The 26,534-nt window shown below is 39.4% G+C and overlaps 4 protein-coding genes across 4 annotated transcripts in view; 2 read left to right on the forward strand and 2 right to left on the reverse strand.

The window, feature by feature from the left end:
• LOC144651269 (leucine-rich repeat-containing protein 69-like) overlaps window positions 1–26,534 on the forward strand; it is a 204,359-nt gene that overhangs the window by 14,599 nt on the left and 163,226 nt on the right. The gene's annotated exons all lie outside the window — the stretch shown is intronic.
• Window positions 1,084–7,610, reverse strand: LOC144652091 (NADH dehydrogenase [ubiquinone] 1 beta subcomplex subunit 9-like). Its single transcript, XM_078512123.1, has 3 exons — window positions 7,333–7,610; window positions 7,104–7,159; window positions 1,084–1,391 (listed from the first exon to the last, which is right to left on the reverse strand). Exons 1-3 carry the CDS (start codon window positions 7,580–7,582, stop codon window positions 1,320–1,322), a joined length of 378 nt encoding a protein of 125 aa, XP_078368249.1. The 5' UTR covers window positions 7,583–7,610; the 3' UTR covers window positions 1,084–1,319.
• LOC144649141 (uncharacterized) lies at window positions 9,371–14,764 on the reverse strand. Its single transcript, XM_078508596.1, has 4 exons — window positions 14,635–14,764; window positions 14,436–14,496; window positions 13,356–13,771; window positions 9,371–10,749 (listed from the first exon to the last, which is right to left on the reverse strand). Exons 1-4 carry the CDS (start codon window positions 14,664–14,666, stop codon window positions 10,413–10,415), a joined length of 846 nt encoding a protein of 281 aa, XP_078364722.1. The 5' UTR covers window positions 14,667–14,764; the 3' UTR covers window positions 9,371–10,412.
• Window positions 21,295–24,815, forward strand: LOC144651198 (uncharacterized). The gene has a single exon (XM_078511107.1). The coding sequence runs from the start codon at window positions 21,410–21,412 to the stop codon at window positions 24,041–24,043; it is 2,634 nt and encodes an 877-aa protein (XP_078367233.1). The 5' UTR covers window positions 21,295–21,409; the 3' UTR covers window positions 24,044–24,815.

Here is a 26,534-nt window from a genome sequence, read left to right on the forward strand (position 1 = left end):
GGCAAGTAATGTTGGCAAACTCAAGTTCGTGTGTGTAAACGACACAACAACAGTTGGCAAACAAGTTGGCAAACTGTTGGTGAGAATAGAGACAAGTTCTATTTTGTCGCCAACAGTTGGCCAACTTGTTTGCCGTTGTTGCGTCGTTCACACATCACACACCAACTCGAGTTTGCCAACACGAGTTGGCCAATAGTTTGTCGTGTGAAGGCCGCTTAATGATATCTATAAAGCGGTAAATGGCGCTTAATCGTATTCATGGTGTTTTTACCTCTTTTCCTCTCTTTCACGTTTAAAGATGAACAGCCTAATGAAAAGAGATACCGTATTTCCGCGCCCACCCCTAGTCGGAAGTTATATGGAAGGCGCAGCTACTTAAGGATTGTTAATTGCCCAAAACAAAATTGTTAAACGAATTAAGGTGTTCAATCTTGAAGGGAAAACAAAAATGTGAAATGAATATCATAACGATTTATAAAGGTAATACGGTAAATACGTTTAATACTAGTAGTAAATCAGAAATAAGGGGTAAGGGGTGAGCGTTCGACCCAAAAAAGATACCACCGGGAAAGAGAAAGCCAGGCAGTGCCAAAAGACCCTCACTCGCGGCAAGGAGGGTGCGTGTCGAGCCAAAATAACACTGTCATAATATAATTGACTGAATTTGACAGGAAAAATTAAAATTCTGTGTACACACATACATAGAACGACTTTCGCTTGCGCGTTCACAGGACAACCACAGGACCACAGCCAACCACAAGATTACGATGCGTTCTCCACTTTGTCGAACGTAATGAAAATATGCTCTCGTGATTTCATAAACCCATACCCAGTTTCAGACCAAAATGGCAAAATCTGTAACTCAAATTTGTGTGCGCTTCACATGCACCAAGACCTAGCCTCATGTATGACATTTACATAACCTGGGACCTGCTCATAGTGAGAAAAAACGCCGAGTGCTTTTCTCAGAGAAAATCAAGAAACCATTGTGCTTATACAATCAACATGGATCAACACCACCTCCTTTACTCCAAGTCAAAAGAAGAACACACACCCTCCCCATGTACTCCAAACAACCAAACGTAAGTGAAAAAACGTTCTTTAATCACAGACCTTACATTGTAACAATCTCAAAGTGCTAAGTTACTTTTACACATCAATCTGATGTCTACAAAAAATAACTCTGACAGCAGAATGTTGTGACAGAAAAAAAAGAGGGACACATACACATTACACGATGTTTGCTCTTCAATTAACAATCACAGATGTGATGGAGATACTCCTTTACACAATATTTGTTGACATCTTTATGTGATCATTTAATCCTTGCCGTCTGCCCACTCTTGCATCTCCTTGAGCCATTCCTCTTCCCATGGAAGCATGTGAAGCAGCTAAAAATTTAAAAGAAATTATACAATTTTAAACAACAACAATAAACTTTAATTTATACATAATTATTATATGGCTACAATAGTACGCGCGCTCTGATTGGCTGCTGAGCGGGCATTATTTTCTTGTAATGACCGGGCATTATGAAATTTTTTCTCGGCTCGACGGTTTTTTGAGTTGTGAGTAAAAGCAACTAGCGAGGGGGCGAAAACAACAAAAAATGCCGACAAAATATAACTATCTTTTCAATAACTGAAAGAAAAATATAAGCATACCGATACTTCTTTAGTATGAGCGACGCAGAGAGCCACAGAGAGCGAGAGCGAGTTTTTCCTCCAGTGTTTTTTCCCTTGATTATACTCTTTTTTTGGATAGTGCTTAAAGGCCATATAATAAATAACTTATTAACCTCCTCCGTTCGGTCATTACAGGGCAATCTCAGACCTCAACCTTGATGTATTGACCTCGCTGTCGCTCGGTCAATACATCAAGGCCTCGGTCTGAGATTCCCCTGTAATGACCTCACTCTCGGTTAATAAGTAGTATATATTTACAATGTTTTTTTAATTCCCGCAATTAGCGTAGATATTTAAGGCTGGTGGGGAAGAAAACAATGAAGAAAAAAAATGAATTTACAAAATGGCGTTATTAAATCTACATTATAGAAAAGAAAAGAGGGGGGGGGGTGCGGATGCACCCATCGCACCCCCCTCCCTATGGATCTTTGCACAATCGGGCCACATTGTACAAAATCAGCCATGCTGGAACGCAAGTTACGCAGTCGGACATCAAAACAAAGAAAGGTGAAGCTTGACTGGTGCGAGTCACTTTGTTCTGAATGTCCCACTGTATGTTTTGCGACCTGATATGGCTGATTTTGTACCACACTGGACTCTCTAAAATGCCATTTCCTGTGTTCCCTGGACCATAATTGGTTAACCGGGTAGGTCTTTTTGGCATTAAAAAATGCTTGCAAAAATACGGTGTTTAATTTGGAAATTATAATATTATAATCAGTCTCCAGTTGTGTGGTTTTTAGTAGATTCCAAAACAGACTCCAATCAGAAAAAAAGTGGGTTAATCCCGGATATGAAAGATGGTTTTTTTAACTATTAAAACATTAATTTAAATAGTTTTCTGCCAGTCCAAGTGAGCAAAATAAGGGTCAATTTTATCTTTGATTAACAAATGCAAAATCAACCGATTTTCACTTTTGAAAAAAACTATTTTGTGTGTGAACTACAAACCAACAATGGCATCCAGCGTGGGGGAGGGGCAAGCCTACAAAATACCAGTAGCTGTTAAAATGCAGTATCTGGTACTGGCAAAGAAACATTTACATGGATGCCATGTTTGATTCTTCGGATTGGTGCATTTTCGCCACCTGAATTATAAGGTTTGTATATTGTTGGATAAAAAGAATTATCTCACAAAGGGGGGGGGGGGGGGAACAGGCACTGCAGGAGCCCCCCCCCACCCCCCCACCCCGTCCCCTCGCCATGCCCTTACTCCACCCAGGTGTATAAATGGGTATGGGCAAAATAATGCTTGGGGAGTACATGTACCATGCAATTGACTAGGGGCAGTATGTATTTCTTGCTGTTTAATGATATCGAAACCAGAATAAGCTATGGCAGTAAAGGCCCCTTGGCTTAAGGCTTCCCTTTAAGGTTACTGTCAACAAAATAGGGTGCCTTCAGGCAAAATCTTCCTACATGCGCAACTTAAATAGAAACCACAGAAAATTGTATATCACCGTAAAGCTAATAAAATATAGAATCTGCAAATATTAATCTTCTGTTTTTTTTTCTTTCTTCTGGTTCCTGAAAAAATCCACTTTGAAGTTAAACAAAAGAGAATTTTTTTGGCTGTCAATATGTGCCAGTAGGGGAAAAGAAAAGTATTTTAAGTTTTGTTAAAGCCTCACATACTTTGGTGCATTTAATATCCCATGAACATTCTGGCCAAGTTATTTAAATCTGATTAACAAATTAATCGCTTAACATAGTAAATAAAGAACACATACACAATGTTTGGCAGTAAATGGGACTAAAGGTTGTTGGGTGCACCCTGGGGTAATATGAGGGTGGCAGCAACACACCCCATAAAGTGCATGCAATAAGGGTGGCAGCAACACACCCTAAAAAACTGAGAAATGCAATAAGGGCGGCAGCAACACACCCTAGTGGCAGTACATAATAAAATGAGGGTGGCAGCAACACACCCTAGCAATGAGCAATGCAGTAAGGGTGGCAGAGACACACCCTGCAAGGTAATGGAGTGAGTAGAAGCTAAGGTGGGGCGAGGGCCCCACCCAGCCTGCTACGTGCAGGTAAAAGTAGCAGGTGTGCACCCAAGCCAGTAGTCCAGCTTTATTAATAAGGGGAAAGGGGGGCGGGGAAAATAGAGAACTTATGCGAAGTAAACTTAAGCTCTATAGTGCATAAGCACGCAATGTGAAACAAAATAGCACGCGACACACCTTAATAGATACAAGCATAACTTGGTTTCGATTACGGTTGCTAACAATGAAGAGTTGTTATCCAGATGCTAGCCATCTGAGAGTCAGTTATTGTTGTAAGCTAAGATAAATAAAGCAGCTCTTACACAGAGCAGAGTCACGCAATGTCCCTTGTGCGAACTAAGTACTTGCAGTGTTTGTAAACAAAATAAACTGTGAACGAAGACAAATAAAGGCTGCAATAAGCTCCATTAGTTAACTCTATTTTACAAGTAAAATATACATAAATCTACATACCCTATTAATTCATTTGAACAGAGGTAACACGCACAAAAACAAACCTCGAGTTTCCGGCCTCTTATCTTTTTATTGTTACATACCGGTATTTCATGATACCTAAATATTGATTAGTAGACACTACGCATTTCATTCAGTTTGACACTGTTTATCAGAATAAAGTTCTGCTGGGAATCAATGCAGAGATCATTAATTTGTTAAATACAAGAGCAAATAGCTTGTAAAACTGATTTTCAGTCAAAGAGTATTTTTAGTCAGAGAAATAGGCTTAACACCTTCCTTCAAGACTTTTCAAAACATTTATCGGAAATTGTCCAGAAAGCCAAAATCCATGTGTTATTAAAGTTTTGTGGCATATTTGTGCTATATTTATGACTTCATTTGCTTTTCTTGATTCTCTTGATTCTCGTAAATTAAATATGCTGAACATTTTTTGAGTATGGTTCATTTTTATTCGGAATTAAATAGCAAACAGCATTCTGCACTCTTGCTAACCCGGTGATCGAGTCGGACTCAACATTGAAATCAAATCCGCGCATATACAACAATGTTTTTGTGACACAATTTGTCTCGGTTTCTTTTCCAAACAAGGAAAAAAAGTAGGAAAAAGTAGGAAAAATATTAATGTTATTTGCCGGCCAAAGTCGGTCCTTATTGGAAAAAACTGTACCTTTGGTCTTGAGTACAAGACCTCGGGTAAAGTTTTTCCTAATACGGCCCTTCCAGCCGGCAAATAACATATATTTATTGAGGATAAAATTGACCCACGACAAATACACAGGAACTGAATTTTCCATTGCTGCACCATTAATGTGATTGGGCGATTCCAGAAAATATCCATACCATACCACGGACGGCTTCCATATTTTAGCCCCCCTTGCCTTCGGAAATTCCAAAATGCGTTATCCCCCCATGCCTTCGGAATTTCATAATTGTTAACCCCCCCCCCCCCTCTCGTTCAGATTTTTCATTTTTTCGTCAAGCTCTTTAGAATTCCCACCAGGGTTCGCAAATACGCCCAATGTGGCGTATTTTACATCAAATTATTTCAAATGACTCGATCTGTACATAGAGACAGTCATTATGACTCAAGAGATTCTGGGATGAAAATGTAAAAAAAATAAGACTTTTCTTCTTACCCTTGTTCAACAGATACAACCTACATTAACTTTACATTGCCCCAAACTGGTGCAGAACATTAAAATAAGAATATCGTGTGATGCACGTGTGTAAACTTGGAAGATAATACGATCGAGTGCACTGACATATCCGCCATCTTGAATTTGAGCCTTCAGGGTCAGCAGTCGCTCCCAACCCACGTGCTTCAAAATGGCGTCTCGAAGTGTAGCAAAAGAGTTTTCCACTCCACTAAATGGGCTAAATATTTGTGGATCCGCTTTGACAAGAAAAGAAAGAGCGAATGAAGAAGTTCATCAATGTTAAGGCCTCTGAAGCTTGATGTAGAACCTACATTTTAGCGATTTTCTTTTGTAAATGAACGCGAACACATGCCTGATCGATCGATACTTGTCTTGTATCCTGCTTCCACGTCGCGGTCGTCAGTTTGTGCTTTATTTGCGAATTGGTAGTCCACAAAATAAGTATTTTCAAGGAACACACTCTTGTTTTCTTCTCTGGAAATCCAAGATCTGGAACTATCGTAAGTATCCCCCCATGCCTTCGGAATTCCAGTTCAAAGAACCCCCCCTTGCCCTCGGATTTCCAAAAAGCCGTCCGTGGTATGGTACGGAGATTTTCTGGAATCGCCCATTATTGAGCGTTAGTTTGTGGAGAATCAGCCAATCTTCTCACTTCATTGATGGATGTTTGCTTTAAAACCAGGGGTCCTCAGATCCTCAGATCCGGGTGGCTCTCAAACTGCTGTTTAAAATGCTGTGACCCAACTGAGATCTAGGGTTGTTTGTTCTTCTTGCTTTTGCAGTGGTTTGTATACGTAATTGGACTACATGCTGTCCAATTTGGAAATAATTTGATGAAAAAAATTCCAAGGGCAGCCAAAATTGGACGATTTAATTATTTCCAAATTGGACAAGCATGTAGTCCGGTTACATATTAATTATATAGCTTGTAGTCAGTCAATCCGGCGTAGACAATAAACTTTTTTATATGTCCAGAACGGGAAAACATTCAACAATAGTAGGCATAACACAGCACATGCAACTCACTCAAAACATTGTCTTCACAAATAAAACTTAAACAAAACAGTGCAATTTTATTCACCTGAGTTTGCGAAGCTTGCTACAAAGTAAGTGAAAACACTGCATCGATGAAAGTCGTAAACAAAGTGTCCGAAGAGCTTTACAACTTCTTAAATCTGAAATACTCCTTTCCACTATCTCGTTCGTACTTCATCGCTGTCTTTTCTTTTCGAACGTTCACCCAAGTTTTGTACTATTGGAGGCGTTTTGCTCTTGGTTTTTGCTTCTTAGTGTAGCTAGCTCCTCTTGTGACAACAAAGAAAATTTCTCTTTGTTGTTACTATTGCTGAAAAGTTCAAAAGGAATGGAAAAGCGTAGCAAACTTGCCTTACAACATTCCGCCATTGTCGACTCACAATGCGACCAGTTTACAGCGCTGATGCTATGCTTTGTGCTAATTGGCTAATATCCGTCACATGTTGTGTTTTCTTCGATTTGATTGGCTGAGACAAAACTGTCCAATTTTTCTTAAATTGGACAGTTTGTGCATTTTACCTGAAAGTCCTAATTAAAACTATCCAAATTTTATCCCAAATTGGACAGTTCTCAGAAATTAAGGAAAAATAGCTGTGCTGACAATATAGGATTTACTGACAGCTATATAATTAGAATCGTAAAAAAGCCAAGTTAGGAGATGTCATTATATCTCCTAAGCTTTTATATACAACAGATGCCTACAAAACCCCATTTCAAGGCTGTTTGAACGTTTTGTTAACTTAATCATAGAGAATACTTACATGAGGAGGGGGAGGAATGTTTCTTTCCCATTTGCTGCCCTCTGGGCTTTCGGGGGCTACAAGAAATAAGATTACATGTTTTAAATGAAAGCCTTGTGCATTTGTGTGCATAAAATTGAGCAAACTCGTAAATTAAAATAATTACATTTTCAGTGTAAGCTGTTTTTATCTTAGCATGAAGAAGTCGTATTAGATGTGATACATGAGGAACAAACAAGAATATACTTACTGGTGTAAGGAAAAGGGTGCTTCATTCTCTCAAATTCAGCTTCTGCCGCTTCCAAAATCGTGTGTACCTTCCTCTGGTCTCTCTCGAATTTGTTTTCATCGAATCTATCTCTCAATTTTAAAGCCTCTCTCCTCCAAAGTTGTCTGTCTATACACCAGGAAAGTAAATGCTTCAGACTGTTTCTGTAGAGGCGCATCACACGTTGTTGATGTGTGATTCCCTTCGCCAAGTGAGAAGCAACATACGCCATCTTGGATATTGAAGAAGAAACAACGCTCCCTCGTTCCCAGGCCTTTCTCTGCACTTATTCGATAGGCATGCAATGAGTAGAAACAACAAGGTCTTTTCCATTAAAAAAATCGGTCCAAAAAAGAGTTCCCTGGCCAAAGACTGGAATTGGGTAAGTTCTGACAGTCTGAGTATAAACTATCTATCTGACACTGTCATTGTCTCAAATGAAAAATTATGGATCGGGCAAATATTTTTGCGGCAGCAAATAGAGTTCGGTGGCGAAGCATTGTTGACGCCCTTTGCTCCACCAGGAGCCTATTAAAAGGAATAAGTCAGTAAGTCAAATATTTCATTATTGAAGCAAAATCAGATGACTTTTCGTCAAAGGTTTTTTCTGGTACGTAGTTTGTTACTTCATGGATATAACAACGATTGTGTGGGTAACATTTCTGGTGCTGTTGGACTTTTTTGATATAAAATATTTTTTGTTTGTCAATAAATGGTGATTTATCAAGGAGGACTGGTGGCGGCAAATCAGCAAATCAACACTGGTAGTGCAAACATCTCCTGCTTGTGCTGTGTGAATTTTTTTCCATTGATTATCTTTTTCTTTTTAAACATATTTCCACAAGTTCTCTCCACATTGGGAATCCAACCTCCCACGCTCAGTTTCTCTGGTAGCATGCTATTATTTATGTAGCCAGTCCCTGCCACCTCCATAGACCAGGCCCGGCCAGGGGTTTTGGGTATACGGTATCTTGGGTGTTTTTAACCAAGGTATTCGGTATCTTTTTGCCGTAGAACGGGTATAAAGTATTTTGTTTTCCTGAATTTTTGATTTTCTGTATATAAGCGTAATGTTAGTCTTGTTTTCTTTTTTTAAATCTTATCCTAAGTGCTTGTGTGACTCATGAAAGATCTGCAGTTCTTCGTGACTTGATCCGCATGCGAGCGCATTCTGCGAGTGGTCATGAGTGGTGGTTTTGACTTTGTCAAAGCTGTTAACTAGGAACGGACCATTATTTTTTTGGAAGGGGGGAGGGGAACAAAAATCAAGCATGAGAGTGCAGCATTTTTCTTTGCTGGTCTTTGCTAGCTTAAGCGTTGACAAAAACTTACCCTTGCGAGCAACGTGCACCTTTCAAAAAGCTACCTCCACTAAAAACTGAGCATACAAGCACTTGTAAAAGTATGCGAGCACGAGCAAAAGAGCACAGTGACAGATCCAGACCTTCAGGTAAGTGGGGGGCCTCAGGGCCGTAACCAGACCTTTGCCATAGACGAGGCAAGATCTTGATAGCGGGTTCTGGGGCATGCCCTCCAGAAAATTTTGAAATCTAGAACTTTGAATCACTCTCAGAGACATTTTTCATGAGATATTTCTTAAGAAATATCAATATCGTTCAACTGGGGATAATTTTCCCAACAAAAAATATTTCGTTTTTCATTTTGGGTTCAAATCAAGACGAGGCAAGTGCCTCGTCTTGCCTCTTGCTAGTTACGGCCCTGGGCCTGATCATCCAGACTCCAAGAATACGAAGGGGGATCTGCTCCCGGGATCTGCTCTCTTTTCTCAGCCCTACAGGCCTTGGTTTGGCCTGAAGATAAGGTGGGGGCCTGGGCCCCTCACTTGGATCCGCCACTGGAACACCCACAAAAATTTTGCAAGCATTCCGAGCAGAAGCCTAATTTGGTACCATTCATGACCCTTATTTTCATGCGAAGCTAAAGAGGTAAATTTCTGGTTTCCTTTCGCCGTGCCTCTCCACTGATAACAGAACATACAGAGTCAAGTGGAAATGTCAGTTCATTCATAAAGCTTTTATTTTTATGTTACAATCACTCTTTCTCTGTGCAATCATCATTGTGAGCTATATCTTTTCTCATTTTCAAAAAGTCATATTTACAAATAATTAGTTTAAGGGAAATATTAAAAAATCTCTACAGTTATGTTATCCATGCTATCAAATAAATCACTCTTTACTTCCAATAACATTAGCTCACACTCGGTTGGGAATTTTTCAATAACTGCCTACAGATATGTGATATTTTTACTTCAATCATGTACATGTATATCAATAAATAAATATTAATTGTTGATGCTACCAATTGACATTGTATACATTCAATATATAATCAAAATGGTTAAAGTGATCAAATATAAATTATTATAATACAATCATGTTCCTAATATTCAATATTAAAAAAATCTTTCAGTGATTGAAATTCTTGCAAACATACAAAATTATTAGAAAAAATTATGCAAGACTGTGTCACAAAATCAAAGGATTTACATGTTATTGGCTGGTTTCCTTTCATTTTATATTCAAAATACAAAAAGTACAATCAGTAGAGCTGATCATGATTATTACAGGCCACAGAATTTTTTATGTCTGTATAGAGGGAATTTTTCAATTGAGTATACAGTAGTTTTGCAAATAATGTACACTTGAATGAATATATATCTTTTGATAGAAATCAAGTTGAAGGCTTCAAGATCCCTTAGTATGAGACATGAATATATTGCAGTGTCGCACCTTATTTTAGGTATTGTGTAGTTCCAGGAACTATCCATACCCCACCCCCCAAGAAAGGTCATTAGAAATTCCAAGGGGGAGGGAGTTGGGTCTTAAAAACTATGTTGTAAAGGACATTATAAGGCTTTTAATAAAAAAATTGGAATTCAGAGGTTTGTTTTTGGGAGGCTGGCTGGGAGGGGGGTCAAAACCAAAAAGGCTTCTGTGTGAAGGGTTTGGATATTTTTTGGAACATAAAAATTTAGGAAATGTTTAACAGGTGTATTTGGAAAGCTACATGTACACAAAAACACTGGCATTATCTCACATATGTTAGGTAAAATAATGATCACTCATAAGAATTGGACAGTCATTAAATTCTACGTCAAAATCATATAACAATTCTACAAGCTGAGGTTCTGGTCGTGGGCCACCTGAAAAGCCACACTCTTCAAGAGTCTTGTGACGATCCAACTGCACTCTTTTTCCTTCTTTGGTCGTGCAATATATAACAACTTTCCTTGACGTCCCTCCAAACCTCTCGTTGATTATTGACTCTATAGAATAAACTGGTATATGGGCATGAACAAATATCTGGAAATGTCCTGGATAAGACTTCAACTGCGGCAGGTTGGCAAATGTCACAAGTTTGAGTTCCGTACTTATAAACCTGTCAAACCAGAAAATCAGGTTAGCAGAATATTATTCTTAAGGGATCGACATGCATGATCATACACAGAGCTTTGCATTTATACATGTACATACTGTAAAATTCCAGTTATAAGCCCTGGCTTATACGGAGGGGCTTATAACCAAAAATCAGGAATAACCTTCCCTTTCAAGGACAATACACATGCAATCATTTAATTCTTCATGCATCACTGAACAGTTACAGAGATGAGAGAACCAATCAAATTCATGGATATTAACTGGATCCACAAGGTTTCAGATTTAATAAAAATGATGCATTTATTTGAGGATTCAGGGAGGGGGTAATCCCATATGAAAGGGACTGGTTTTCTCCTTTAATAGGGGTGTAAATTAAGAATTTCAGTCTCACTTACATGGACAAAATACCAATATTTTTAGCTGTCAAGGTCTCCTTTATGGTTGTATAATGACACAGAGAAGTAGAAAAAGCACTGCCATACTTTGTTGGCAGTCTAGACTGAAGAATGGTCTTTTTTAGGGGGTCAAAAAGCTTTAGCCATGCCCAAATTGGTATCCTTTCTGGGATAAAATCAAATTTTATGAGGAGCATCAACCTCGTTCCTCGTCTCTCTCTCCCCGCCCCCAAGAGCGAGAGAAGAGAGACCCTGGTTTAGTCTGGTCACGTGTCTGCTAGATTCTAGCAGATTACAAATAAACAACATGGGGGAGGGGCAGATAAGTGTCGTGTTTGTCACTACTGAGTATAGGGGAGAGCGGAAAGTGTTGCCACCAAAATAAACACTGATTTAACGATTTAGTACGGCAATGTCAGACGGTAATCTATTGCAAACACTGGAAAAATCTATTCATCGTCCGTCCGTGTGCTGCTCCAGTACTATTTTGTAAAGAAATTGTTGTAGATTGTGGACGTTAAACATTGTAAACATTTGCGAAAGCTAACAAGGAATTGCTTGCCGCAGCGGAGGATGTATGTGAACGGCTGAAGAAAATTTTTGAATGGCACAAGTCGAACAGCTGAACGGCTGATGAAGATTTTTTGAACAGCACAAGACGAATGGCTCAAGAGTAAGGCACATAAATTTTTACCTGAGAGAAACAACAGTTGTTATCGTCTGCATTTGCTGTGCAACCATTGTCGACATATTTGTAACGCGATGGCAATGACTTTCTTGTAGGTCAGAACAATGACGTTTGGAATAGAAGCTAATAGATGAGGCTTGGCACAATTTATAGTTATAAGAATTTCAACGATGTGCCGAGTACTTCTCGTTTACTTTAATGCGAGTAAATTTTCGTTTTAATAAACATATAAGCGGGCGCTGTTGTCGGCTGCGTTGATTTGTCTTAATTGGAAACTTTGTAAAACCATCGCACGCGAAGATCGACGCAAGGAGCTGTCAATTTGAATCCTGTGAATCAAACGTCTTTTATATGAAAGTGATAAATGAAGATAAGGGAAGCGAAAAAAGCAAAGCTTTCTGTTTTTTTACGAGCGGGAATAATGCTCACAGGAACGAGCCAACAGTGTATTCCCACGGGAGATATAGTTTGAACCTCGAGCTCAAATCAAAAGCGCTTGATATTTGCAACTGTAAAGATCGATACATTTTCGAAAAACTTGTTGAATAAAACTCAAGTCTTGAGTAAAACGTGCATTGATAATCGTATATTTTGAAAGCGAAGATGGCTTTGAGCAGAAAAAGAACCGCGACTATTCATGAGGTGTTTGTGGACCGACGCATATTTACAAAGCTCGTACGTGACCGCCAGCGAATACTAAGCTCTTTAGTTTGATATTTATCGTTTGATGCGAACTAGCCTGTGTCTGCGTTCGCAGGCTAGATGCGAACGGATAGATTTTTTTGGACTGATAACTTGAGCTATTGGAACGGCTGACGATTTTTTAAACTGATATTTCGATTTGTTAGAACAGCATCTTATCCTGTTCGTGTCTGACGAACGGTTTTATTATACGAACAGCTATCCTTTTCCAAACTGCTAGCCGTAAGGCACGTTTTCGTCGCAGAGGTCCCAGTTATGGACGTTACACATTGTAAATATCTCAGCTTCGGGAAGGGTAATCAGGAATTGCTCACCGCGGCCAAAGATGTTATGGAAAGCCATTGAAGGACACTTTGGCCGGTGCAATGTAGTAGCCTCGCGTGGAATGTGACAAAGGACGATGCGACAAATTTCTTGACATTAGAGGACCCCTCCCTAATGTACTCAATTGTCCCAGAAGCATGTGACCAGACTAAACCAGGGTCTCTCTTCTCTCGCTCTTGGGGGCGGGGAGAGAGAGACCCTGGGAACGAGGTTGCACTGAAGGTAAGGTACATGTAAAATCTGATAGTGTAGCAGCTCTCGTAAGCTTGTAATTCTAGTGGTCCTCTTGTGTAGCAGCTGCTACTGTGTTTGGGGCTAGGGGTATTGTTAATGTTATTTATTCTATTGTTTTCTCTAAGAAGAGTTAGCCGTTCATGTAGACCTTGTGAGCACTAAAAGTCTGTGCCAAGCCTTAAGTGCTACTGACGTTTAAACAAGAAGATATGGTACATGTACTTATTGTCTCGGGAATGACAGTCATTGTCAAGACCAGCTAACCTTGGGTACTTTTCCTTAGGGGGCTGCCATAATCCCAGCTTACAGCATGGACATTGCTCCAACTCTTCTCTCTCAAATCTCAGAACTGGCAGACCATCATCTTTGACACATTCTTCTTTTTTGTAGTATTTCAAGCCTTTTGAAAACTCAAGATAGTCCAGCAGACCATTAGCATCTCTATCTAGCTTCTTTGCAAGAATATACAACTCCAAGTTATTAGCAGGCGCATTTAAGTCTCTCATTCCTGCATAGAATTCCTCGTATGACAAACTACCATCACCATCAATATCAAATCGACGAAAGAGATCAATAGCCCGGGCATAGTTATCGATCATCCATTTGTCCATACGAGCTACAAAAGCAGCATGAAGATCATCGGCAGCTTCAAAGGCTGATGCTGCTTTTTCAAGCTTTTCCTGTCAAATACAAGAGTACAGATGTCATGCATTAATTATTCGACTATGATGCCATTCTGAGGGGGCATTGGGATTTTTGGTTTTGCGGTTTTGGCCATTTTTAGATCGGTTTTCCAGTTTTTGCCCCGACAAACTGCGGTTTTTCAGTTTTGGTGTCTTATGCGTTTTGCGGGTTTTCCTTCTATTAGCATTTGGTTTTCGGTTTTCAGCAAAAATACAAGTGGTTTTTTGGATTTGGTATTCAATGTGGTTATCAGTTTTTCCCATTTGGTTTCCTGTTCAAAGTGCTATTTTGAGTAGTATGATTAAGCTTGTTACTGAACAGAAAGTAAAATTTACTGCGGTTTTGCGGTTTTGATGATTTTTTGTTAGGTTTTGCGGTTTCTAATATGCCCCAATGCCCCCCTTCCTTCTGGTCATTGGCTGACTGACATTTGTAGACTGCAGACTTTCACTCCAGTTAACTTCATAGCGCTCCAGTTAGACTGGATAACATTTCGGTTAGCCTGTTTATGGTTGGCTCTCAACAATGGTAATGGTAACACGATATAAGCTTACATGTTTTCTCGTAGTCTGTAGTCTGTGTAAAATATCTGAAAATACATGTATGTCCTACACCAGATGCCATTTGACCATGTACATGAATGAAGGAGTGAATTTTTACCTTGGCAAGCTCTTCCTTTGACTTCTTGACTTTCTTTGCTCCTTTCTTTTTACCTCCAGATCTAAATCGAGATACAGAAAAGTGAACTGACTTAAAATATGCAAAGAAACTCAAATTTAAACTTCTATGACCTTAATTTTATAGTAAGCTTATCGATCTACATTTTGTAGAGTCAAATGTCAAAATGGCGCTCACATACTTGGATTTACCACCTTTCTTTTTCACCGGCATCTTTAGAATAAATCCAATTTCACTTATTACAATTAGAAGTAATAACTCATGATAACTTTAGTTATTGGAAGCGCTTGAAAGTCTTCGAGAAGTCAAACTTCGTCTGCTATGAAATTACCAAGGTAACGACACGGACGAAGGGCACTGGGGACGAGAATGATGGGCAACGACTGCTGACCGTTCACAAACGCTGCGCTGCGCTGGCGAAAAATTCTCATTGTTTGCGCAGCGCGACCTTGAGCGCGACCCCTGCGCAGCGCCACTTCACAGCGGTCAAACGCAGCGCGCGTGCGCAGTTCCTGTTTAATTGCCGCCAAAATTTTCCATACAAAGTCTTAAATTTTTCGAAAACTTTCGCTTTAAAGCCAAAAGTTAACGCCGTCCCTGGAAAGTTAAGGTTTATACGTCGCTTATGGATTGGAAATTTGATAATTCATCTCCACTGAGTGTCCCAGCTTGAACTGTTCTTTCACCGTACTATTTCTTTAACAATTTCTTGCAAAAGTTTGCCCACTTTCGAGTCAAAAGTTCGAGGCGGCGAAGACCGGAGGTGACATCATTTTTGCGTTTGACCGCTGTGTGATTTTTCGCAGAGTCCGTCGAGCGTGAAGCGATAAAATTTTCGCAGTGTCCGTCGACCTCCACTCGCGCGATCATTTATCTTTTTCGCTTCAAGCTCGACGGACTCTTCAAAAAAAAATTTCACTTCAAGCTCGACGGACTCTGCGAAAAAATAGGTGACAATAGAAAGCAAGGGACCGCGGACGAAATTGCTGCTAGTTTACGTAGGAGCTGGCGACAGCTCTAATCAGCCAAAAATAAAAATACAGAGACAAGAAGCAAGGCTGACACTACGTAGAAATGAAAAAACCTTAACGGGACAACGACATGATAGAGTCCAAACTGAAAGTCAAAAATGCAAACTCTGGACAGCTGTTTCGACCTGATTGGGTCTCTTCAGCAGAGTGTATGCCGCACAGAATAGACAACCAGCGCAAGACAGTTGTCTATAAAGTGCTCGTGATAATGACAATCTGGATGGGCCCGATATGCTGTACATTTTCACTGTTTTCACATGGTTTTGCCCATGTTTGCAGTGTCGTTTTTCACATGGTTTTGTCCATGTTTTCAGTGTAAGGATAGTTCTGTCTATTTTCACTTCCCTTATCGAGACAACGACATGATATTTCGAATTCTTGACCTATTGAGTAATAGTCACGCGGCTATGATCAATGGGCGGGTGTTTGAATTTGAGCCCATCCGGATTGTCATTACCACGAGCACTTTATAGACAACTGTCTTGCGCTGGTTGTCTATTCTGTGCGGCATACACTCTGCTGAAGAGACCCAATCAGGTCGAAACAGCTGTCCAGAGTTTGCATTTTTGACTTTCAGTTTGGACTCTATCATGTCGTTGTCCCGTTAAGGTTTTTTCATTTCTACGTAGTGTCAGCCTTGCTTCTTGTCTCTGAAAAAATAGGGACTGCTCGTAGTATAGAAACAGATTGGCGTCGATATGACTTGATTCCGGAGGGGGGAAGGGAGAGGAGAGTAAATCTCCTTCCTCCCTACTTTTTTGCGCCAAATTCTCCCTCCTCCCTACTTTTTGTGCCAATTTCTCCCTCCTCCCTATTTTTTACCAAAATTTCTCCCTCCTCCCTAATTTTTGGCCATTTTTCCCTCCTCCCTATTCTGTGTTGTTCGTCCTTCGTATTCGAAGATGACCATAAGACATCTAGATTCTTTGGTGAGTCCGCAGATGGCTGATAAGGCCAATCTGGGCAAGGAAGCCTCTCCCACATGTGGAGCAGAAGTGGGTAGGGGCTGTGCTGTTAGTGCTGACGGCTCTTCCCTTGCGTGCTGCTTGCTTCTCCTCGGCTTGACGGGACCTGCGTTTCTCTGCTGCCTGGGCTCCTTTGGTGATGCATTGGCGCCAGGAGGGTCTGTCGGAGGCAAGAGACTCCCAGGACTCAGTGCTGATGTTAAAGTCTTTTAGGGAGACTTTCAGACTGTCCTTGTAGCGCTTTCGTTGCCCTCCAACTGTGCGCTTGCCAGAGCAGAGTTCTCCGTAGAAGAGCTGCTTTGGAATGCGATCGTCTGGCATGCGAGAGACGTGGCCTGCCCATCTCAGCTGGGCCTTGCGCATGATGGTTATGGCGCTGGGAAGGTCTGCCTGCTTCAGTACCTCCGTGTCCGGGACTTTGTCCTGCCAGCGAAAGTGGAGAATGTTTCGGAGGCACCTCAGATGGAAGTGGTTGATCAGCTTCTCATGCCGTCTGTACGCAGTCCAGGTTTCGCAACCGTACAGTAGGGTGGTGAGGACCACAGCACGGTAGACTTTAAGCTTGGTATTGAGGCTGATTCCTCTTCTCTCCCAGACTTTCTCCCGCAGTCTCCCAAACGCGCTGCATGCCTTGGAGATTCTGTTGTTGATCTCAGTGTCAATGTTTGCATTGCGAGAGAGTGTGCTGCCTAGGTATGTGAAAGACTCAACTGCCTGTAGTGTCTGACCATTCACCGTTATCTGCGGCTCGTGGTACTGCTTGTTCGGGGCTGGCTGGTACATTACTTCTGTCTTCTTGGTGCTGATTGTACCTACCCCCTGATTGTACCTACCCCCCTGTACCTACCCCCTCATTCCGGTACTGGAGGAGGATTTTTAAAAAATCATAACTGATTTCTTTGAACTGATGGGGGAATTGGTGTCATTTGTTATTCTTTCGCGCTGCTCATTCGTGTGAGCCCGCGTTATAACAACTGTATAACAGGGTAGGGATTTCACGAGTACAATGTGCGTAGTTGTAGTATGCGACTAGAGTGCCCTTCAGACCACCGAACGGTTGATTCATATTTTAACTGACCACTTCTCTGATATCAGAATAAAATAATCACTGTAACTAAAGTGAGTCAGGGAAATTTACGCCGCGACGATAAAAAACAATACAAACTACTAACATAACTTAAGTCATACCCAAGCAGGGTGCATGGGTTAAACATCAGTTTTCAAACAAACAATTCCAACCAGAATGCGGTATTTGACGTTCATTTTCGCACTTGCATGTGAGAGATGAAAAGCAAAAACAATCGTGGAAAATAACGGGCAGGAGCTAAAAATCAAAGGGTCTCTCTGAGACTACGTTTGCATCAGGTGAAAGATAGTACTATCAAAATCAACGCGTTCCCATGCTTTCAAATTTCAATTGCAATTATTTGTTTTTGTTATTAATTATTACCGAAATGTACAACTTGCCATCTCAGTGATAACCTTGGCCTGTTGAACGCGTACAAATTCTTCGCTGTTTTTTTTTTGTTCGTTCTGTAATTCGGGTGGGAAAATATGACACACCTCAACTAAGATTTATCTTCGGCTGTCAATCCTCTGGATTTTAATATACTAAACAAATATTAAAGAACGTTTCGCAAGAATAAATCTTCCTCAAATTATAACCTGTTATGTGGACCAGTTTCCTACATTCATGAAAATCAAGAAACCGTAACTTGCCACCTGTGAATCCTCTACACTTGCTGAGAGAAAAATTTCAAAAGCTAACTCTACTGTTGGCTATATTTTGAAAACTAGTTTTTAAGGGTTTTACGGGGAGATTTCTAAATTAACTATGTGGTGGTTCTTTTCATATTTTGGGGAATTTTATTAACTTATGGATATTTTAGGTATATTTTGGGGATTTCAATATTATTGAATTTTGGGATTTTTTATCTTAAACAAATTTAAGTTAGAAGGAAGATGTTGATCAGCAACCACCAAATTCAAAACAACTCGCTTAACTTGAGTGTTGATACAGACGACCGCATTCCGTAAACAGGAAATATTACTCTTATAGTATTTAACAATTATTCGCCTCAGGCTCAGTGATTATTGTTCCATAATCCCCGAGACGAAGTCAAAGGGATTACTCAACTGTAATCACTGAGCCTGAGGCGAATAATTGTTTTAGTATAATTTTCAGAGGTGAATATCAAGAAGTGCAAAATAACAATAGAAAACACGAAAACAACAAATCCAAGTACTCGCTTACATACGTGTAAACCAGTTTAATTCATCTATTGAAATCGTAATTTACACTCAAGTTAAAGCAATAAAACAGAACAAAACAAACACTACAAAAAGATAGATATCTGGTACCTTTGTTTAATCGGTGGTGACTTCTGAGCAATTGTGTAAATCCTCTCGAAATGTCTAGTTCCGATGAGACGAGAACTAAATAATGTTTTGTCAGTCGATCTGACTGAGTTTCTAATGGCCGCGTGCGATCTCCAAAACCACCATGTTTACGATTAATGCTAATGCCTTGAAAACCAGCTCTTGAAAATATTTTCGGTCTAAAAGCCTTGAAAGTTAATTTGCAAAATTCCCAAAGTTTTAAATATTCAAGGCTTGGAGTGATTTCTTTTAAATGAGAGAAATGTCCGTTGAGCAAATGCCGCCATGTTCACTACTCAGTAGCGTGGATGGCAAAGATGGAATGGCTTTAATAGTAGCCAAACCTTGAGTTGCTATATTCACCGCCTAGCGCGGTGAATATTTCTTCATAAACCGAGCTTCTAGACCAATCAGAATGTTCCATTCATGGCTTCACCTCTGGAAGTTATACTCCTTTAGTTAAAAATACAGATTTATGCACAAGTAAACAAATCGGGCTAAGTTTACGACTCGTTTGTTCTCGACGGCCCAAACAGCTGAGGCAATCAAACTTTTCGATAACAAAGAAGTTTACTTTTGTCTTTTAATTGAAATTATAGCTTGTTAACATAAATAGAAGGTCAACACCGCTTGTAGCTAGTTCAGAATGACTTGAGCAATATAGTGGTAATCAACAATCAAGCTTACCACATTAAAACCGTTTGCCAAGAGAAGCCTTGTGTCTTCTTCGTTGCTGTTAACTAAATCTGCTCTGGAAGATTCTTGGCGTTTACTTCGCCGTTTTTTTTTTAATAAGCAAATCTGGCAAAATTATTGACATTACATTTTCAGGCGCTTGTACGAGAGTTCAAACGCTTCAGCTCCATCAATATATCTGATAGCCAACTTTGTACTAAACTGAGTTGGTCTATAGAAACGCCGTACTTCCTTGATCTCCTCATAAGCATATAGTGTATAGTCTGGTAAACTTATAGATACAATTAGTTGACAGCGACTTTCTCATCGCAATTGCATATGACAAGTATCAATGGAATACTTTGAATATTTACGCGGTCTTTGGAAAAAGCCAAATTTACAGACACTTGCATGGCTGATTGGCATTTACACAAAACAAACGATTTTAGATGTTTTAAAAACTTTTAAATACATCGCTGAAACAAGGTTTAATTTCAATCCTGATTTCCTTTCAAACTCGATATGACGGCCAAATTTTGCTTACTCGTTCTTAGTATATCAGAGGCATCCAACAACAAATCGAATGAATTTCTCGATGATTTGTAAACCAGAGAGGATGATATATCGTATCTTGATATAAACAATCACATGGATTGCGATGATCGCGCTTTACATAACTGATAAGTAACATAAGTGTGCATCCATTTAACAAATCGACTCCAACTTTTTATGCATCAGTCTTGTTATTGATGATAAATTGCGGAGAACATTGTCAACGTAGCTGTGGATCTACGAAGCAGAGTCGAATGGATCTACGTAAAAAAGCGTTTATTTAACAAGGGTATACACGAAATAGTGAAATACACTAATAAACTTGTGAACATCACTAAGAAAAATCTAAAACTACAAAATATCAAAATTCATTAAAAATTAACAATGTTATGACGGTTTCGATCTTCCTTCCAAGTTTTTTTTCACTTTGTAAGGAATTTCAAGACTAAAATCCAATCTATTAAAAACACAAGCAACTGCGTTGCTATGTACTACAAAAATCACAATACCTTAAAACGAAAATGCTGGAGGAAGTCTTTTTTTCCAATTTATTTACCATCTGAGAGAGAACCAGGACATTCAAACACTAAAATTTCTCTTTTTATGGACTGTCGAGGACTTCTGTTTAGGTTTTCAAAAACAAGAATATTCAAGGTACGAACCTTTCTTGAGCAATTTTTCTACATTTCCTAAAGTCAGTAAACCAAATCTTGGCACCTGTAAATTTTCATCTTTGGGATCTTGACACCTTTGTGAGATCGATGAAGCCTTAAAAATTCTGTAATAAATATTTTATCAAGAAAGAACAATCAAATCGTAACAAAACGATGTAAAAAAAATTCTTATATTAAGTGAAAATATTTTGCAAAGTTTCTCCCCTTTTTTATGTTTTTCACACCTCAGTGAAACAGAGGCGCCATTCCAAGTGCGTAAAGACCCTGTATCAATTGTTTACATTAGCTGAAGTCAGTGAGCCATACCCTGTCACCTGTAGATTTCATTGTTGGTATCAGGACACCTTTGGTGAAAAACACTTGAAAATACTGTAATAAATATTTTACAAGGATTGGTAATTCTACTGAAATAGAACAATACAAATCACAACAAAAGAATGTAAAAGGGCAATGGGTCATTGCGTAAACAAAGGTATCCAATAAGGAAAGAGATTAAATCATTTGTCAGTTTACTCAAACTATAGATATCAATTTCATTTTTCGTAATTGTGCCAAGGTGACAAAGACACGTTTAGTGCGGTTTTGAAAAATCTTCTGAAACCATCTCAACCGATTGCTTTTTGCCTTCAAAGCCCTCGTCTATACCAGGGGGACTTTTGACTACTCGTCAAAAAGCACCGATGGAAGGATTAAAGAAGCCGTCGCGATCAATGGTATGGCTCCCGACTATTGTACTCCTTGGAATTACGTGCTTGATCTATTGTCCCAATCCTTGCTTGGCCCGATACTCCACTTCAGTCATGTACTATCAGGTTGTGACCAGGTTTAAAAGGGTATTTACTGTACCCAATACAGTCCTCGGAATTTACTCTCGTTCCAGTAGCGTCGCCACATTAGCTCTTTTGGAACAGGAAAAGTTAGAACAAGCTAAAGAGACCATTGCTCAAACAGCCTTGACGTTGAGTGTTCTGGATATTGGTGGAAATTTCGTTTTGCCTGTTGTGGAGGAAATTGTGGATCACATAAGAAAACATAAGAACTTTCTACCTACTAGAGAAGCGTTTAAACACCTTAAAAAGATTCTACTTGACGAAGTATCGAAATCAGCTGATGCGATTATCGACGAAGGTGCTGTAAAAACGGCAAAAGAAGGTGTAAAAAGTGCGCTCAACACTGACCTTAAGAAGTTTCCTCGCTTCAGCAAAGTTAGCAAAGCGTTCACAAGGGCAAGCAAGTGGTTAAAAGGAGCTTCAGTGTTCGACGTTCTTGGGCCTCTTACTGATAGTTTAAGTATTGGTATCAATATATGGGGATTAAAAATAGCCATCGAGGATGGAAATGCTCCTGGCATTGCTGCTGCGTCACTGAGCATAGCTGCTGGAGTGGTGGGCCTGACGACATTTGTGGCTGCCATCGTAACAGGATCCGCTGTGCTAGGACCAGTTGGGGCCATCATTGGCGCTGTTCTTGGCCTCGCTGCTACGCTAATAGAGCTCATCGGTGGTAGCTCAGGCTATGACAAGGCAGCAGTTGAGGCGTACAGGAACAGGCTGAGAGAATTGAGGAACCTAAGGGATGCTTGTGCTGAGCGAATTGACCAGAAAATGAAGTTCCTTGATAGTGTTGGAACGTGTTACACCGACGTTTACGTCAACAACCAGGTTGCTTCCATGTCAAATGTTGAATATTTTACACTAAAAATGAAGAGCTATTGGGAAAAACAGTCGTCTTGGGGGCTCTCTTTGAACCAAAGAAAGTATGTTGGCCAAGACAAGGATGTACCATACGATGTAACTAATTCGCCATACCTATGTACGGGGACCGAACGCAGCATCTGGAGTCCAGTTATGCCTATGGCATCAAGCAGCACAGGGTGGGGTAAAGCAGCCGGTGAAGTTGGCTTTGATTTTTATGGGAAGTTTAAGAAAGGAACTACTTATAAGGGCGTCTATGTTTTTGTTGATTCTGATTTTGTCAATCTAGAGCCGTTAAATGATATTGATATTGATACCGAGTCGAATATCCCAGATACATATGAAATGCATGACGTCGTAAGTATTGGTGATTACAAAAAATTCAATCCAAAAGATAAAAATCCGACTGTGAAAATTAAGACGGGGAGGGGCGACGATATTCTGAACATAAATGGCGTGATAGGAGAATTCCACGATCACTGCAAGAATGTTTTAAAGGCCGACTTAGGGGGCGGGCACAATATCCTTTCATTTCAAGGAATATCAAAAGATCGAAATGACATCAAAGGCATATTTTTCGACTCCAAAACGGGTGCTTTAAAATATTTCCATGGAACGAACAGAGACACTCACTTGCTTGGCACCGTGAAAAATGTTGAACTATTGAACGGTTCACCATTTAATGATCATGTGATTCTTTATCCGAATTTTCCCGAAGCTTGGAACGTACGAAATTATAACTCGTTTAAAGTTGTTCAACAAAGAGGAAGCAATGAATACGAAATCAACTGCGACGATGTAGCAATTGTTGCTAAAAAGCACCTAAATAAACATAAACATAATCTTGAGCATAATCGCAGAAGTGCTCCTTGGTTTCAGATTATCGACAAGAGTAACCAAGCCCCAAAACTTAACTTAAAAACGACTTCAGCTTCAAACATTAAGGCGAATGACGTTGTCATTTATAAGAAAAAATTGGTAGTTTATGATCGATCCGTAAAAGAGGAGGTGCCGTTTTTTATCTTTTCAGTGTTGTTAGAGACAGAAACTACAGCCAACCTCTTTATCAATAATGCAGATCCTAGACCGATTATTCCTGGATATATCAGTCCCGTCCCGATTACTGGGGAAATTAAAGTTCATGGGCGAGGGCACTCCTTCAGGTATAAAGATGGAGACGAAAGTAATTTACTATTCTTAAAATGGGACGTCAATACAATGGGGGATCTTTCCCCCAGAAGTATGAACTACGTTGACATGAAGGGAGGCATCAATTACGTGCTCATTAGCGAAAAATATCTAATCGAGCCATTAGGCATTGATGGTTCATCCATAACTCTCACCGTCCGAAAAGCCCCTATGCCCCTGCGGGATAACTACCTTTATGGCAGTTGTGACTTCCCAATCGATATCAAGATTAAACCATCAGATTACGAAACTAGCAAAACATCTGGCTACTTCTGGGAGTTGTGTAATGTCGAAAAAATTATCAACGAGTATGGAGACGAGCTGATTGGAAGTGTGCAAAGAGAAATCATTCAAAACGATCCTTTTCCTTCCCTGGATCTTTACGAGAAGTACGTAGAGGTTACTCAGAAAACCCTGCAAGACGATAAGTGAAAACAAAACAACTGATACAATTCCACTTTAAGTTTATGTCGGCATAAACACTATAAAAAACCTGCTTTGATTTTACATGAAATTGTCTTAATTACATTAAAACTCAAACGCAGGCTTAAGAAGAAATTAAACACTCCTGAAGGCTTTTTAGAACGTGTCAATAATGCACCATTAGGGAGCTTTGCAACGATTATTTAATTCATTTTTCTGATATACAAATTACTTATAACAGTTTTTGAAGTTTTTAAATATACAAAGGTGGTAACGGGTGAAAAAGAAACTGCAGTTCTTGAAAAAAAAATGGCCAATTAACTTAGGCCCCGTCCACACTAATCCAAATAAATTTCAAAACGCTTTTATTTCCTCCTGATAGGCCAGCCGTCCACACTAGTACGACGTTTTCGGAAACCAAAAACGGAGCCTTTCGAAAACGGTCTCCAAAGTGGAGTAATTTGAAAACACCGGCTAGTTGGTGTAGTGTGGACGGCAAAAAAGCAGCTTTATAGGTATGTGATCTCTGTCAAAAACAAAAGGTTTAAGAGGAAATCCGCCAGGACTTCGAGTAGTTATTGGACAAAATTTTGTACCAAAACTATTTACACCTGATTGCAAGCTTTTGTGTTACTGCTTCAAATATCTTATCGAAAGAAATCTTTTCTAACAACACCACACATCGAAAACACATTTTGAAGTTCCGCTGAATTTCACTGAATCTCTTAAAAGATGTAAGCTTTTGCCCATAGCTTGTGAACTTTAAATATCATTTTCTCAGACTCTGATAAGAAATTGTTGTACCAATTATTTCCACCTTATTGCAAACTTTTTTGTTACTGCTTCAAATATCTTATCAAAAGAAATCTTTTCTAACAACACCACACATCGAAAACACATTTTGAAGTTCCGCTGAATTCCACTGAATCGCTTAAGACGAATTTACAAAATGGCTACACGTGAGATTTTGCCCATACCTTGTGAACTTTGAAATTCATTTTCTCAGACTCTAATAAGAAATTGTTGTTGGTGTTATCACGGATGATTACTTACATCTTTACCTTTTATTAAGGGTAGGAAATAACGCAATAGGATTTAAATTATTCTGGAAATTGATTTTTGTCCAACTTTAATAAATATTACTCGACTTCCTAGTGGATTCCTTCTTAATTAGCTTTACAATAGCTCTGTTCGCGCGTTGCAACGTTGCGTGCGATGTAGCGTATTGTTTTCAAATTTATCCGGATTAGTATGGACGGGGCCTCATTCCTTAAACAATAAATATAAACACTAAAAAAACTAATAAATGATACAATTAATAACTAATTGGGAGAATTGTAGCAAGGGAAAGTCTAATTCTCATGTAAAAGCTGTTCTCTGATATTATTATTACTACTGACAAAAATGAATGAAAAGAAAAATATGCTAGTTACAATACACTGAAATGATCATGTTCAATGAAAATAAATATATATGCTAAGACATCAAATGGCTCAATAATTTTTCTTAAATACACTAATTAATGAAATGATTTCTTCTAGTACCTCACTCAGATTGCAGTTACTTCAGTATATCTGTTAAAAGAGGGGGAGGGACAGAAGGGTAAATCTCCCTCATCCCTACTTTTTGCACCCATTTCTCCCTCCTCGCTTCTTTTGCTCCTCCTTCTTTTTAGCCAAAATTTCTCCCTCCTCCCTAATGTTTTTTGTCCATTTCGCGCTCCTCCCAATTCTGAACCACCCCCTCTTAAAAAAGGAAAACTATTGCGAGCATAAATTAGTCTCAAGACAAGATTGTGATTGGATCTTGCACGAGATTCGCCTACTATGTTTAAATAATTAACAATTATCTTGCGAAATCCCGCGGAATATCGCCTGATACTTAGCCGACGAGGCCGTAGGCCGAGTGGGCTAAAATCAGACGATATTCCGCAAGATTAATTGAGCAGGATAATTGTTTTATTATTCAACAAATTTTCAACGAAACATATTTTGCAGATAGAAAAACTGTAATTAGGCAGCGCTTTACAAGATTTCGGACGAATCTTCGCAACCTACGTATATCGCAGGATATCTGTTATGTACGGATGACAGATAACGTTAACATTTTGACCATATATGGGCAGCACGCGCATTTGTTGATCTCAACCTCGAATATTGCGTTTCTAGCTTTCTGATTGGTTCACTTAATCCCGGTTATAAGCTCGTATACCTATGTTTGACCTTATATGGGAAATGAGTGCGGCAAGTGCCGCTCAGCGTAAAATTTTTCTGCGGGAAGCGACAGTTCCATAAAAAAAAATGGTTTTAAACAGCAAATTTGGCGAGCTTTATGAACAAGAAATAATAAGCGGTGCCTACAAAAACCACAGAAATGTCATAGTAAATTTAACTACGCAAACAAAAGGATAGACGCGAAAAGTTTAATTAATAATACTTTTAAACGCACAACAAGAGCGAGTGAATAAAGTAGAAAAACAGCAAATAATTTACGAAAGAAC

The sequence above is a fragment of the Oculina patagonica genome, chromosome 4 (genome assembly GCF_052425735.1).
Source record: "Oculina patagonica isolate OP01 chromosome 4, crgOcupat, whole genome shotgun sequence".
In the NCBI taxonomy this organism is placed as follows: Eukaryota; Metazoa; Cnidaria; class Anthozoa; order Scleractinia; family Oculinidae; genus Oculina; species Oculina patagonica.